At 40.6% G+C, this 14,565-nt stretch overlaps 2 protein-coding genes across 2 annotated transcripts; one reads left to right on the top strand and one right to left on the bottom strand.

Moving 5' to 3' along the window:
- Positions 1-145: 145 nt before the first annotated feature.
- Positions 146-10,012, top strand: lin9 (lin-9 DREAM MuvB core complex component). Its single transcript, XM_031322220.2, has 15 exons — positions 146-231; positions 1,187-1,219; positions 1,769-1,860; positions 2,768-2,881; positions 3,990-4,120; positions 4,697-4,822; positions 4,997-5,154; positions 6,154-6,287; positions 6,476-6,604; positions 7,056-7,157; positions 7,257-7,337; positions 7,443-7,568; positions 7,770-7,952; positions 8,185-8,282; positions 9,037-10,012. Exons 1-15 carry the CDS (start codon positions 201-203, stop codon positions 9,140-9,142), a joined length of 1,644 nt encoding a protein of 547 aa, XP_031178080.1. The 5' UTR covers positions 146-200; the 3' UTR covers positions 9,143-10,012.
- Positions 10,013-10,042: 30 nt separating this feature from the next.
- mixl1 (Mix paired-like homeobox) lies at positions 10,043-12,355 on the bottom strand. The gene is made up of 4 exons (XM_031322222.2): positions 11,745-12,355; positions 11,341-11,561; positions 11,058-11,184; positions 10,043-10,773 (listed from the first exon to the last, which is right to left on the bottom strand). The coding sequence occupies exons 1-4, from the start codon at positions 11,839-11,841 to the stop codon at positions 10,199-10,201; spliced, it is 1,020 nt and encodes a 339-aa protein (XP_031178082.1). The 5' UTR covers positions 11,842-12,355; the 3' UTR covers positions 10,043-10,198.
- Positions 12,356-14,565: the final 2,210 nt, after the last annotated feature.

Here is a 14,565-nt window from a genome sequence, read left to right as displayed (position 1 = left end):
CCCGTAACATTTTGTAGGGATAGTTGAATTTATATTAAGTGAATATAAGTGTGCATATGCATATATAATACAAAGTGATTCTCCAACCATCGGTTTGATCAATTATATGATTTTTATTTCTCAAATCGCCCTCCACATAGCGTCCCGACCCAGAATGCATTTTGACAAGGTCTTTGAAAAAGCGGCGCGGCTAATTCAAGATGGCGGAGATGGACCAGCTGTTAGACGAGAGTGAGTAAAAACTCAAATTCATGGAGTTTTGCATTGTAAACACACAGCGGTCCTGTAGTGATACAATAAATATTTGGCGATAGACTGTCATCTTTTTCCATGTAATGAATACCGTAAGTTTAGGGCAGCGTTTATAAAGTCATCTTTAGACGCAAAGAAATACCGGTCTGTCCAAGTCAGCTAACGCCTGTTAGCATTAGAGGCTAACCATAGCTAACGTTGGAGTTGAGCAAGTTACTTTAGCCCAACTGGGTAAACAAATAACGTTAGCTTAGCTCTGAGCTAACGTCTGCTAGCGTTAGATCGTAAGCAGCAACAACAAAAGGACTACCATAATGTCTATATTACCAAAGTACACACGCTAGCTACTAGCTATCTGTTTTGGCTGTCATAGTTTTGTTAGTCCTTCCTTATAACGTTATTTAATTTAACGTTCGTTAGCGCTAGTTAACGTTACGTGGTAACGCGTTGTGTATCGGTTTAACAAGCTGGTGAAGGGAAAATACCCACGTTATTTGGCTAATAACAGCTGAAACTGTAATTCCAGTCGATGTAAACGTAGTGCATGTAATGCTGACTAAATATAATCTACTGGTTGTAACATAGTGTAACGTTAGCTTGTTTAACGTTAGCTCATTTTGTTGATATGGTCTGTCCAGCTGATGTTATGCCCGTGCTTGACAGCTCATATTGGGGGTTAAGGCCTAACTGACTGCGCTAGCTATAACGTTATTATATAACTTCAGTTACCCTGCCCTACGCTGTTTAAAGGACAGTCTCATAGACAATTTGTAGACGTTTTCTTTGATAGCCTTAAATAAATGTATCAGTAACTTAATACTAAAGACCATGGCCTAGTTACCTTTTTTTAATCGCAGTGACATGTTTAATAAAATATTTACAGTATTTTATAGTTACTGTGAATTGATGTAGACCAATGTTTTTTCTTTTTCAGGCTCCTCAGCAGAGGCACTTGTCAGTCTAAAAGGTATGTGGGCTGTGTCTTTCGGTTTCTGTTTTTTGTTCTTGGCACTGTGTAAGTGTATTACACTTCAGCTACTGAAAGCTGAAGTCAAATTCCTTCTATGCCTAAACATACTTGGTCAATGAAGATTGTTTGAATTCTGATTTGATATTGTCTGTGTGTGTGTATTAGCTGACACATGCCAAAGGTTTCATGACTAAAAGTCTTCAGGAATCGTATGCCCTGGATTAGACTTCTGTATGACTTGCCATAATGACAAGCTTTCAGTGACAGTCTAGGATACAGTGGAGTAAAGTGTCCTATAATTGCTTCCACTGCAGTTTTGTCCCCACATTGGCAAAGATAAAAGGTGTTAAGACCTGTAAGACAATTATCTATTCCAGTATCACTTGTAAGTGGAAGCTTAATTTCCAACTTCTGTGATTTTAAAATATTTTTTCAGTATGACATTTGATAATGAGAAAGTCTCACTGGGGTCTTTTATCTGGTGTCCTTACACTATTTGGAATAAATGTATTGGGTTTTTTTTTTTTTTTTTTTTTTTTTTAATAGAAGGCAGTTTGTCCAACACTCTGAATGAAAAAAACAGCTTCCCAAGAGCTCACAACACCAGGGGACGACATTCCTCCCTCACAATGGACACAGTAAGAGACGTGGTGTTAGTTTGTCAATTCTAAAACTTGTGAAGAGGAGGCAATAGAGGAGCTTCTGTTATACACAATATTATGAATGCTAAGCTTAAAAACATTACATAAAGTTAGTTAATACAATGTGATCAAGTGCAATGCAAACCTCGGCTTCAAAATTACCATACTGGAATCAACACCATTTCAGACATTGTCTAAATTAAAATTGCAGGAGAAAATTACTAACTGCACAAAGTAGTATTTGCAGGGTTAATGTATTGAATTGCATTATATTGTAAATTGTATTATGTCTTTTACAAGAGAGATCTATCACATATGGCACAAAAACATAGGACTTGAGGGGCATGATTTTCAGTGTGACTGTTTTAAAAGAGGTTTAGTCTTCAGATATGAAAAGTTGAATGACATTGTCTGTTACTCAGTAATTAAGGGGTTGTTTAATATGAAAGTATTGATGTGGAAATGCAGATTTGGAAGGGATATGCATTCCACATGTAACTGGTCTCTACGTCTAGTGCAAATTTATGTCGTAGTTGGCAGTATTTCTGAATGGCAGTAGCAGTTTGGGACCCCTCTGGAAACACTTGTCCCAGCCTTCAGGAGAAGGTATAGAAAATACTGCAACCCAGAGCAACCCAAGCACACTGCGTGCATGAGGTGGATATTTTCATCTCACCAGAAAATAATTTGTCAGAATGGCAGAATTAATTAAACCATATTTTCTGCATACAAATCCAACAAATGTGGTTCAGATTTTCTCTTGTCCTACTGCACATTAAATCAGTTTATTTAAAGTTACACACGACTAATGCACACAAATATTTATGCCTGGAATGTAAAGGCTTTTATTCTTTGAGCGTGATTGGCACTATTCATAAACTCCTGTCCACATTTGTCCTTCCAGCCCACACGGAGCTCAAAGAGGAGCCGTTTGTTTCGGGAGGAGGACGAGTCACCCCAGCAGCGTCTCCCATCCAGATCCCCTCGGAGGAGCCAGAGGGTCAGCACCACACCACAGGTAAAGACTACACACCATGAAAGTGAGTCATAGTGAGTAGGAGCCCTTCCTTCTGTCTTCGCTTGTCAGTGAGTCTACCTGTGCTGCCGCATTTGTTTTACTGTTACATATGTATACCCTTGGCTTAAGCAAGCACACACCATAATAATGTCTAGTTATTTTAGCCTACATTAGCAAAAGAAGAGAGAGCCCATGACTGGTCCAAATTTGGCTATTTAATTACATTCTTGATTCAGTCATTTACCACATTACAGCAAATGTTAATGTTGAATTCAGTTTTCTACGGTATAGCACAGAGTTGTAATATATGGTGTATATAAGTAAATCCTCTATCTATCCAAGTAATTGTGGCTACGTTTTAAAGCATTTACTATTCCTTAGACAATTTAAACCAATCCACTTACAAAAAAAAGCTTAATCAAAGTCCAGACACAATGTTGACACGTATTTAAAAAAATTTAATCAACTAGGAGAGAACAGTCAGTAGATAGCTAGAATCTGAGTAGGATAACCCTTCTTAGGTTATGTTCACACGTCTTTTTTTAAGCTGCCAGCATCTGCTTTATATTATAATAAGTCCTGAGCCACTGCCGGCTTCTTTTTTACAGCTCGAGGAGCGTCTTTTTGAAGAAAAAAAACGCCCTATGTCAAGAGCTTTTTTGACAGTCGACCAATGACAAGCAGAGTAGCCAGACCTGTCGTTTTCATAACAACAAGAAAAAAATGGAGTCTGAGCACAGAGAGTTATGGTATGACCGGGTGCTCCCTGTACAGGGAACTCGCTTTGTTTTAATGTAACGTTAGCAGCACCGCTCTCTCTCTCTCTCTGTTCTTTCTCTAGCTCGCTCCACCGCTTAGTTTTATCTTTCGTTAGCACCGCTCCACATAGCACTCTAGCTAGGATACTGTAGCAGTAGCTGTTGTTATAGCAACACAAGACGCTCTCTGCTGCTTTTTGGAATAAAAACGCTGCCAGCTTCTAGCCCTAGTGCTCTAGTCAACCTTTTCTTGTCAAAAAAAAGACGCCAAGTGTGAACATAGCCTTAAGAGCACAATTTATTGTATTTTATTGTATGTGGAATGACTGTTTTAATGTTTTGCTCTACAGAAATGTTCTAATGTGGTGACGCCAGATAAGAAGGCATCCCAGAAAATAGGCCTGAGATTAAGAAACCTCCTCAAGCTACCCAAAGCTCACAAATGGTGCATCTATGAATGGTTCTATTCCAATATTGACAGGTAAAGTCTCACTTTCACCTTCAGAAAACGGCAATTAAAATTCAGATTAATTGTAATCAATTCAGAGATGATTTAACAGTGTTTGATCTCTTTGATCATCTGTAATTACTTTGAACATGGGTTGAGAGGTGTCACAATCCTGGCTCCTGGGCCGCAACAAGAATGGGAGACCAAGACGAGGTATAAGCATAGAATAGGCATTTATTTACAAAAACAATACTAAGGAACAGAAAAGAATGTGGAAGTAGATAATCACTTATTAATGGGTGTGTGGGAATGTCTTTAGCATGCAAAACCAAATTGACGGCTGCGGTGAGGGAAGAGAGACAGACAGTCTGTGGCAAGGTGAGGAGCTTTTATAGCCAGAACCACACCGGCCCAGGTATGGCTCATGAAGATAACGACAACCCTCTGCCTTGACCCTGATCCTGTAAGGCAAATGAGAGTCAGCAGTACAAAAGACAGGGACACCGAGTGGAGCGGAGGGGTTGTCGCAGAGGTTAGCGGCAACCTCATCAGAAATGTTTGTAGGACAATGTTGTTAACTATGTTGTGTCTTATTATTTTATTTTCCAGACCTCTCTTTGAGGGGGACAATGAATTCTGCCTGTGTCTCAAGGAGTCTTTCCCCAACCTGAAAACAAGAAAGTTGACACGGGTTGAGTGGGGAACAATCAGGAGACTGATGGGAAAACCTCGACGGTATGCTGCAGTCTTTAAGCTTTGTGCCTCTACACACCATTTTCATTCATCTTCATTTATGTCAGAATTTTACATGTATGTGAAATAGTTTTCTCCCTGAGATTTGTATAACACTGTTTCCTCAAAAGACTTGAACGAACTGTTAACAGCACTATGCTTTGCTGTCCCATCTAGGTGTTCATCTGCATTCTTTGCTGAGGAGCGGACGGCGCTGAGACAGAAGAGGCAGAAGATGCGCCTGCTGCAGCAAAGAAAACTGTCTGACGTGTCGAACTGCAAAGACCTCCCAGATGAAATCCCTCTGCCGCTCATCATAGGAACCAAAGTCACTGGTTAGAGGACAGAAATCAACACGCACCACTGTCAGCAGTTACAACAGCCAGACAGCTCTCGTTAAATGTGCTGTTGTTATTATTATTGCAGTAAAATGACCTAATTAAAAAAACTTGTCAAATCCAAAAGAAGGTAATTTTGACCCTGCACTGAAAAACAAGTAGAGTAATGGCGTTTTTCCATTACATGGTACCTGCTCCACTCGCCTCGACTCTACTCGCCTCGACTCGACACACTGTGCGTCCGTTTTCCATTGCAGATTTTAGTACCGCCTCAGCGTGGCTGGTTGTTATGCCGTATCGATGCACACACCAGCGCACACGTATAAACATCAGGCCACTTGAGTTTGTTTTACAGTTCTGTGGAGGCTCCACGCAGAGCTTTCGCCGTAGCCTGTGTAGCCTATGTAAAAGTGGCCTGATGTTTATACTTGTGTGCTGGTGTGTGCGTGCAGCCGGCCGCGTGTGTGTGTAGTTAGGATACGGCAAAAGCTCTGCCTGGAGCCTCCGCAGAACTGTAAACAAGCGGCGCCGCAGTAAACTACTGTGACCGAACGCGACACACACACAGAACGTCGAAGGTGTGTGTTGCCAGAAGACACATTTTGTTTCAAATTAAGTTGGAGGCAGCAAAAAAAAAACAGCTGGCTAAACTGTTTAAAAATAGCGGGTTTGTTCAGGACACCCCGTCTGTCGCTTTCACGTCACCTTTTCGGCTCGCCTCAGCTCGCTTGGAACCTCGACTGAGGAGGTACTAAAAAAAGTACCTGTTAGCAGGTACCAGGTACTTTTTTCCGTAATGGAAAACCAAAAAAGGCGAGTAGAGGCGAGTCGAGCTGGTACCATGTAATGGAAAAGCGCCATAAGAGTACTAGTAAGAGTACAGGAGCCAGAAACACATATTTTTATCATGTGCTAGGGATGTCTCACACACCGACCTGAACAGCATTACCAGTACAAATTTTGTTTTCGTTAGTTTGTTTTCTTTTTGTGCCATAGCGCGACTCCGAGGCGTCCATGATGGGTTGTTCACAGGGCAGATCGATGCAGTGGACACCAGTGCTGCCACCTATCGTGTCACCTTTGACCGCAGTGGCCTGGGAACACACACTGTGCCTGACTACGAAGTTCTGGTAAGAATTACCGGTTGGCTTTCAGCTCCACTCACGCAACACAACACCTTTAGTTTGTCTTCATTTTATTTTCATTAAAATAGTGTCATTAAAAAATGTAAAAGAAGAAATTGTCGAAATATTAAAATGAACAATAGCTAAAGGATACTTTACTAAATACTAAAGGAGTTTGATAACCTGTTTTCCAGAGCAATGAGCCCAATGAGACCATGCCCATTTCAGCCTTTGCCCAGAAGCATCGGATATCACGCTACATGCAGAACCTTGTGACTCCGCCTAGAGGGCCTTACCCGTCCGCTACCACTCCTGTCCTCATGGTACCGTAACCCTACATCTAATGACAGATATACATGTGCTGCGTCATCACACTTGTCCCTGGTGTCTCAGTTAATGTCAATGATATGTGCTATGCTGGTTTATCTGCTGCAACCGATGCTTTGGCAGGCAGCCAATAAATCTGAGATGGTTTTGAATGGATGATGAATGAATGAATGAAATGAATTTTTAAATGTATTTATGCAAAAGTATATTTAGATATGCTAGTCAGTGGTGGGATTTACTGTATAAATACAGTTCAAGCATTGTCACGCTGAATCAAGTCAGTTTTATCAACACCAATATTTAGAAACCTAAATCTAAAAAGGTAAATCTGTTTATTGTGTTATCTTTTCAGAATCAGAAAAAGTTTTGTGAACTTTCATTCTTAAGAAAACAAATCATCATACTGCAACTCTTCTTGAATCTTTTTTTTTTTTAAATATATAACAGGACAATGACCCTCTTATCAACCAGTCACCATGGAGGAACAAACTGCCTGGTGCTGAGGGAGATACTCTGGGAGGATTTCCTGTCAAGTTCCTTGTCCAAGTGGTAAATACTTTGTGTTAAATGGAATACTAAAATCTGACATCCTAAACCTTTGTGACACGTTGCTTTAATAAATGCTTTGTCTTATTTTTTCATGACTAGACGAGGCTGTCCAAGATCCTCATGATCAAGAAAGAGCACATCAAGCACTTGAAAGAAATGAACACAGAGGCAGAGAAACTGGTACAATCATCGTAATAAAAATAAACAAGAAAGTTGCTTCAAAACCGATTAAATATGTTCTGAGATGCATACATCAAGCCTAACTAAAACTATGATTGTGTTCAGAAGTCGTACTCGATGCCTATTGACCTCGACTTCCAGAAGCGATATGCTACCACGGTGCTTGAGCTTGAACAGCTCAATAAAGATCTCAACAAGGTTCTTCACGAAGTTCAGCAGTTCTGCTGTGATGTAAGTCAATAGATCCATTTAAGTCCAATCACTAATTATTGCTCCTGAAGCTAAGTACAGGAAAGTATGCTTAACTGTAGTATTTCATGCCCAGTTCTGTTATTCTTAGCATCCCACTTCATAGTAGACTAATCTGGAAAAAAAAAAAAAAAAAACAGTGCCTTGTTTAAAATGTGAATTTTATTTAATGTGTCCATCCAGCTTGCTCCAGATCAGGGCATGGTTCCAGCCGACCATCCCACAGAGCTGCGGCGGCGTTGTGAAGACGAGGCCCAGCAGATGGTGCAGCTGAGCAACTCGCTGAAGGACGGACAGCAGAGTGTGACAAACCCCAGCCTCACACTCCTCATCTCCCGCCTCACTGCTCTGCTGCTCCAGATCAAGGTAGAGGATGTTTAAACACACATTTTTCCTATTATCATATTATCAGATGTACAATGGATGTTACATACTGTATTTACGGTAATTTATGGCAGAGAGGTCAGCACAAATTCTGCTGCAACATCAGAGAAGCCTGTTGTGAACTTTCTTTAACAGCGTTTGTATGTACACTGAACAATATTTAACTAATTGACCAATACTTTCATAACCTGTTCATTATTCAATTTTGTTCCAGTGTCTGGCAGATGGAGGAGACCTGAATTCTTTTGAGTTTAAATCTCTAACAGACTCCCTTAATGACATCAAGGCATCAATTGATCCCTCCAACCTCAGGTAAAACAGACCCTGTACTGTTTCTAACTACGCCTCCTTACCCCGATTTCCCACTGGGCGCGTCTTTGCTGTGCTCCGGCTGCGTTCTGGTTTTGTTCCATCCTCCGCCACACGCCATACCACACCGGGAGTGTCTTAGAAGCAGAGCGTCTTGCTGCCCGACTTGTAGCTTTTATTGTCTCTACAAGTACTTCTACATAACAATCACATGTTTATAAAGCTGGTATCTACCTTCCACTCCAAGCACTCCTGCAATTAAACTCCATGCCTTCTCTTTTCTGGCGTTGTCCTTATAAAAAAGATCTGTGATGGCTTATTATGTTTTTCCAACTCCAAGATGAATCTCTCGTAGTCTGTGGTGTTGTAAAGGAGACGTATACGATACTGGGGGGGGGTTTGGTAAATTGACTGGATACGCCTGCTGCTACACTTCCTGCCCGGCTGTCCAAACGCCCCGCAGCTCGTGTGAAAATAGACCTGGCGTGTATCTTTAGCGGAGCGGAGAGCCGCTTTACGCACGCTTCTGGGATGCGCTGCAGCGCGGCTGGTGGATTATCAAGCATTGATTTGAATGGCTGTGATAGCTCGTAAGTCTCACTACACACAATGGTGAATTGCATGGTTTAAAGTTTTCCATCTGTGTCAGTGGCATACATGAATAATTAAACATGTTCCTTTTTTTATTATCCGTATCACCATTCAGTCAGTCTGAAGTACTGAAAATCTCTTACTATTGTCTTTTCTGTGTTTCTAGTTGCTTCCAGAATAATGTTGAGATCCATGTGGCACACATCCAGAGTGGCCTAAGTCAGCTGGGCAATCTGCATGCATTTTCGGCCAACAACACCAATGCAGTCTGAGTACCTGCATCACCCACACCACGCAGAGGTGCGCTCCATTCATATCGTCTGTTGAGATGGTGCTTTCACCTGAACTGATACAAAGACTGCAAACACAAAAACTCGCGTGGATGTGGATGTTGACCACCACCATGCAATCTGGATTTGGATGAGTTCTGCCTCAGACTCCCCTTTGTGCTGAATGAAGGGAGGATGTCATAAGTATTTTACATTTTATTGTATGAAAATGTTCGTGCACCCAATTGAACACAAATCTGAAAGAGCTTAAGCTATTGCCACAAATCCACATCTTCAATCTCTCAATAGTTATTTATTGGTTTCATGTGCCAAAACATTGATTCTTACAGTTTTTATAGTCCATATTTATTTATTTTTGAGTAGGTGTGTATGGTTATGAAACAATATTTTGCTATTTCTAAAGTTCCCCCCTGTAAGTGTTGTGTTCTGTTGCTCTATTAATGGTATGAACAGGGAGGCTAAAGAATGTTTTATAAAATTGTTTATTGTAGATAATTGTACAATATCTCTGATTATTAGGACTATTGTCAACATTTCTGTTGTGTATTCAGAAATGGCTTTTGTAATTTTGTGTGCACTGAAAAGAGATTTTGGTATTTTTATAAAGGAGAACTCTGGGGTTTTGATGCCTTTTACTCCTTAAGATGATCTAAGCAGTTCCATATTCGGCATGGCTGTTACTGCAACCCCCACACTAAGCCGGCATCACTGATGTAAGCCCGAAAAATTTAAGTCAGTTTTTTCCTAGAGAATCTCCTTTTCCAGTTTTGTAAAGTTGTATATGAGAGTGCCTCAGGGCAATTGTATATAAATGTTTCCGTCTTTTTATATTAAACATAATATTGCAAAGCAGTGTTTGGTTTTGTAGTTTTAAGTCTTTATTAACATACATAGTCAATCAACTGTTTTTTCTTTTTACAATCAACAGTTTTATTGCTATTTTACAATAAATACAAATTATCCTTTTATGCAAACAAACAACTGAATACTGCCTCTTATGATACATGGAGCTGTCTTTATATCAGCTCTAATAATACATCACATGAAGCCACCAAAGCCAGCCATGGCCTCGTTTTCCCAGTCCGAGTCTGAGTCAGTGAAGTCCTGTACCTCAGTGGCATGGATCGGGGAGAAGTGACTGAACCTGTCCCCTGTCCGTCTTACGTGTGGATACTGCATGTGGCATCCATTATCCTTGGGTGATGACCTGTTGAAGTTATTCTGGGTGGGGATGGGAGGAATCACAACTTTCATTTCTGGTCCAATGGTCTTGTTAGGTGGGAAGTTGTCATATTCCACCAGAACCTTTGGACTCTGGTCGCCGGTTATGTTGGCTTCCATCTTGGGATGATGCTCGTTCTCCTTGGGATACAGATGGACGTTACAGCACGGGACATTAACACTCAGCTCAAGTCGCTGCATCTGCTCAGGCTTTACTCTGGTTCCGTTCTCATAGATGCAGGACACAGACGTGTGTTCGTAGCCGCTGGGATTGGTGGGCATACTGGTTCTGTGAGTTTCATCTGGGTTTTGGTGCATTGTAGGTCGGAAACTGTCCTCCAGTCCAAATCCTCCTATCCTGTGTGCCTCGGCTCCATGATTGCTATCATACACTGAAATAGATAAAGAGGGAAGCCATTAGCTCTGAAATAAAATAAATGTGTTTTTACATTGCTCTTTCGCTTATTCCCTACACTGGAGAGATACGTTTTCAAACTACATATATAAACTCAGGTAACTTCAAGTGTATTAAGGAAGATATTTCAGCAGCAAATTGCCATATTCGTTATATAGCCTAATGTGACTGGAAGGACAAAAAAAACTACAAGTGAGCACTTGATGCTTGAGTGAAAAAGTGGATATGAACCCAAAACAAAAATATGACTGTAATAATTACCCCTCTCTGGGCCCATCCGGCTCTGGAGCTGGCTGAAGGGGCCAGCTGCTGGGGGGTTTGCGGCCTTCATGGGCCTTGATGAGCCAACTTGGCGACGAGACTTGGCCCTTCTGTTTTGAAACCACACCTGAAATTTGAGGTGGACAGAAAACGTGAGGACAGTTTAAACAATGTACAATAACTTGGGTGTGATAATATTCACAAACTTTATTTTTTTAAACAAATGTAGCCTATTAAAAAATCATCCCACACTTTTGGATTTATCATATAAACTAGACATTACCTGAATTCTGGACTCTGGCAGCCCGGTCAGAGCCTCCAGTCTTTCTCGCAGGTAGATGTCAGGATATTTAGTGTCTGAGTAAACTCTCTCCAGCACCTCGATTTGCTGCTGGGTAAAGTTGGTCCTCTTTCTCCTGTGGGTCAGTATTGCCACACATTTATCCGCCCTCGGGACTGAGTTTGCAGGGTTGAAGTAGTTTGGAACGTCTGGGGCTCCATAATCTGAAAAGAAAACGTACAGAATGTTAAGATAATAACGATAGGCCTAAATCGGAGTCACAGAAACATAGCCTACTGGACTACAGAACCAGCAGCTGTAAAGCCGTTATTTACTGTGACCAGCGGTGTAGGCTACTACAGGCTACAGTTTGTCCCAAAAGGATACATTCGCTGCCAGCCACCTACCTGAGTTCACCAAACTGTTTATCTGCAGAGGTCCCTCGTGATACATCTGGAAATTATTCAGCTCCCCGACGCGCATATTCCCATGAACTGAAGACATGGCCCTCAACGTCTTATTTCCAGCGACTGAGTTTAAGACCTGTGCTGCTTCTCGCCGGGGTTTTAAATCCCCCCGCGATCAAAGGTGATGCGGCCTGTATGTGTGAATGGGGCAACCATCGGTGCCGGCTGGCACTGCAGCGGCCGCACGGTTCAGACGTCTGCAGGCCGCTGGAGGTGTGAGGCATCACACCTGGTACGGTGGAGCGGCCGCGGGTCTCTTTAAAGGGGTTTTAATGGAATCTGCATGCTCAATACACATCGGCAGTGAAAACATTTATCCGCTTTGGAATGGATGAAGCAATAATGGACCTACAGCCTTCAAAGACAGGCAGTCGGAAACGGCTATTTCCTCAACGCGGGTTAGAGACTCACAAGGGATGCAGTTTGTTGCTTAATAATCGAAGTTAATACATTTTTGAAAAATATATTGTCCACTGTCAAGTAGCTCACTAGGAGATTATTAGATGTTTCTGCTGTAGCCTCTATAATAATATCCAGTCAAAGTTTATATATTTTTTTGCAAAGAATATTTAATATTTCCACATATTTCAGCAACTGAGTGTAAAAGCCATTCGGCAAGGCTACTATGTGGCCAGTTTCCTATTCTCAAGCATCAGGAATTTGTGTAGGCTACATAATGAAATATATGATACAGAGTATTTATATTGAGTATATTTTATTAGTATAGCAGAGATAAACTACAAATAATGTAAAGGATGTATCATTCAAAATGCATTTAATTCCTGTATTCTGACTGTGGCTCCACATCTAGACCTACGTGCTTACAGGTTTGTAAGTTTGTTTGGGGATAGTGTTTTTCCTTTAGGCTTAAATGTCAAAGAATATAAGTTTATGTTTCATAAATATTCAGGTCTTTAGAGGTCTGCTCCTCCACATTGATGTATGTAGGGAATTATGCTTCCTGTCCCCTTTCAGTAGCTACAAAGTCCATCTCAATACACAAACCTCAGTTCAAAAGTACTCTGGAGTGGGCACTTGTTATTGAATGGGTCACCTTCATTTGATTCTCAGGGGATCAAGTCAAGAGGTCAGGTAGCACCACAGACAGACTAATTTGTTCACACATATTTGGACAAGAGTGAGCTTTAATGGTTACATGTACTATTGAGTCCAAGCTTATTTCTCATGTCAGAATGAATCTTTACTTGGGTAAGTAGGCTATAGGTTCAATTTCATGCATAATATTTAATTACTTTGGGTGTGGGGTGACATGATTGCAGAATAAAGTGATTGCCAGACTTTTTACTACATCTTCAATCCTATGATTTATGGGATGCATCTGTAACTGGTTTAAGTCACAGTAGAATACATTGTATGAGTCATTATGCTCCTGAAAGAGACATGTTGCATGGAAGAAAAAAAGTTTTCTCTGGTTATTTTCTTGTCTATCTCTGTGGGAAAATTACCTGACAGCCATTGTGTCATCTCATATCCACAGCACTTATTGATCTCTGCACTTTGACACATACAGCATTGTTCAGATAGGACGTGCTTGTTGGTAACGACATTCACAGTTCACAGGCTGCTTTGTCTGAGAGCCCTAATTGGGTATTGCCTGTGTGCACAGACCAGATTGCTATGCTAAAATCAGGCTGTTGAAGTTCCTGATCTTTTGTAATGGACAATGACAATGTTTTCTGAGAGCTGGAATGAACAGTAAATGCCTAATACATTCATCTGTGGCCACAAAGCTCTTCAGCCATGGCCAATGAAAAATATGAATTCAGCATTGTTGTAATGCACTTTTGCTTTTAGTGTTTGTATCAAGTCATAATTTCTAGCTTGGCAGCCCATGATAGGACATTGACTTTTAATTTAAATTAAAATAATGCAGTTCTACGTTGATCCATGCTGGAATACAGTATTGTAGTTAACAGATTGCACTGTCAAACATCAAACAGTAAAAAAAAATGTGGGATTTCTACTGGCCATTTCCAGCAGCTGACTCTGCAGACACAAACAAAAGCTTGTTCACACCTTTAATGTCTGACCACTGTTTAATCCACAGTTTGACCCGTGACCACTATACATTTGACCTGCAGACAGACAAATTATCCTCACAAGTTTGCTGGTATATGTTAAAATGCCAGCTGTTTTATGGGCCTTTGTTATGAGTTCAGTCTTTGTGTATTTGAGGGACATTTTAGTACACCTATAGCCTAGTTTCAGAAATGTGGGCTCAGTGTAAAGGTGCATTTATCACAAACAGTAGTTGAGTGTGATGATGATTGTTGTTGTTGTATGTACACATCTTCTAAGCACAGAAGTGTGAGCATTACTTCAATAAAGTAAATAAATTCATATTAGAGCTGGTGCGATAAATCATCCAGCTGATACATCAACAATCGCTGTTAGCTTATTGCAGATAAATTGCCATTGGTTTAACAAGAAATGTCAGTAAATTCCAAAGATATGTCTGAGGTCATTCTGGAACAGTGTCTCTATTTCTTAGTTTGTCCACTAGAGAGCACTGACAATTCTGTTTTTCTGCTTTAATAATCTAATTTAATGGATCCTTATTTATTTTTTTAAATCGAGTCTCGGTCATGCTATGATTAATATTTACAAAAGAAAGAAAAAAACATTCTTTTATCCCCACCCATTCCACTAAATTATAGCCAAGAGCACAAATAACTTTTCCAGCGAATTCACTACACTAATTTGTGTAAAATAAAAATGTATAGAATGTATCATATCCATA

Source organism: Sander lucioperca, chromosome 19, assembly GCF_008315115.2.
Source record: "Sander lucioperca isolate FBNREF2018 chromosome 19, SLUC_FBN_1.2, whole genome shotgun sequence".
In the NCBI taxonomy this organism is placed as follows: domain Eukaryota; kingdom Metazoa; phylum Chordata; class Actinopteri; order Perciformes; family Percidae; genus Sander; species Sander lucioperca.
This window is presented reverse-complemented; position numbering and strand designations above follow the sequence as displayed.

Excerpts from the sequence above, each read along its gene's own strand:
- lin9 (XM_031322220.2), top strand. The coding sequence starts at position 201 with ATGGCGGAGATGGACCAGCTGTTAGACGAGA. Across the intron at positions 6,605-7,055 it reads CTACCACTCCTGTCCTCATG|GACAATGACCCTCTTATCAA; the intron begins GTACCGTAACCC and ends AATATATAACAG. Across the intron at positions 8,283-9,036 it reads ATTGATCCCTCCAACCTCAG|TTGCTTCCAGAATAATGTTG; the intron begins GTAAAACAGACC and ends CTGTGTTTCTAG.
- mixl1 (XM_031322222.2), bottom strand. The coding sequence starts at position 11,841 with ATGTCTTCAGTTCATGGGAATATGCGCGTCGGGGAGCTGAATAATTTC. Across the intron at positions 11,562-11,744 it reads AAACAGTTTGGTGAACTCAG|ATTATGGAGCCCCAGACGTT; the intron begins GTAGGTGGCTGG and ends TTTTCTTTTCAG. Across the intron at positions 10,774-11,057 it reads CCGGATGGGCCCAGAGAGGG|TGTATGATAGCAATCATGGA; the intron begins GTAATTATTACA and ends TATCTATTTCAG.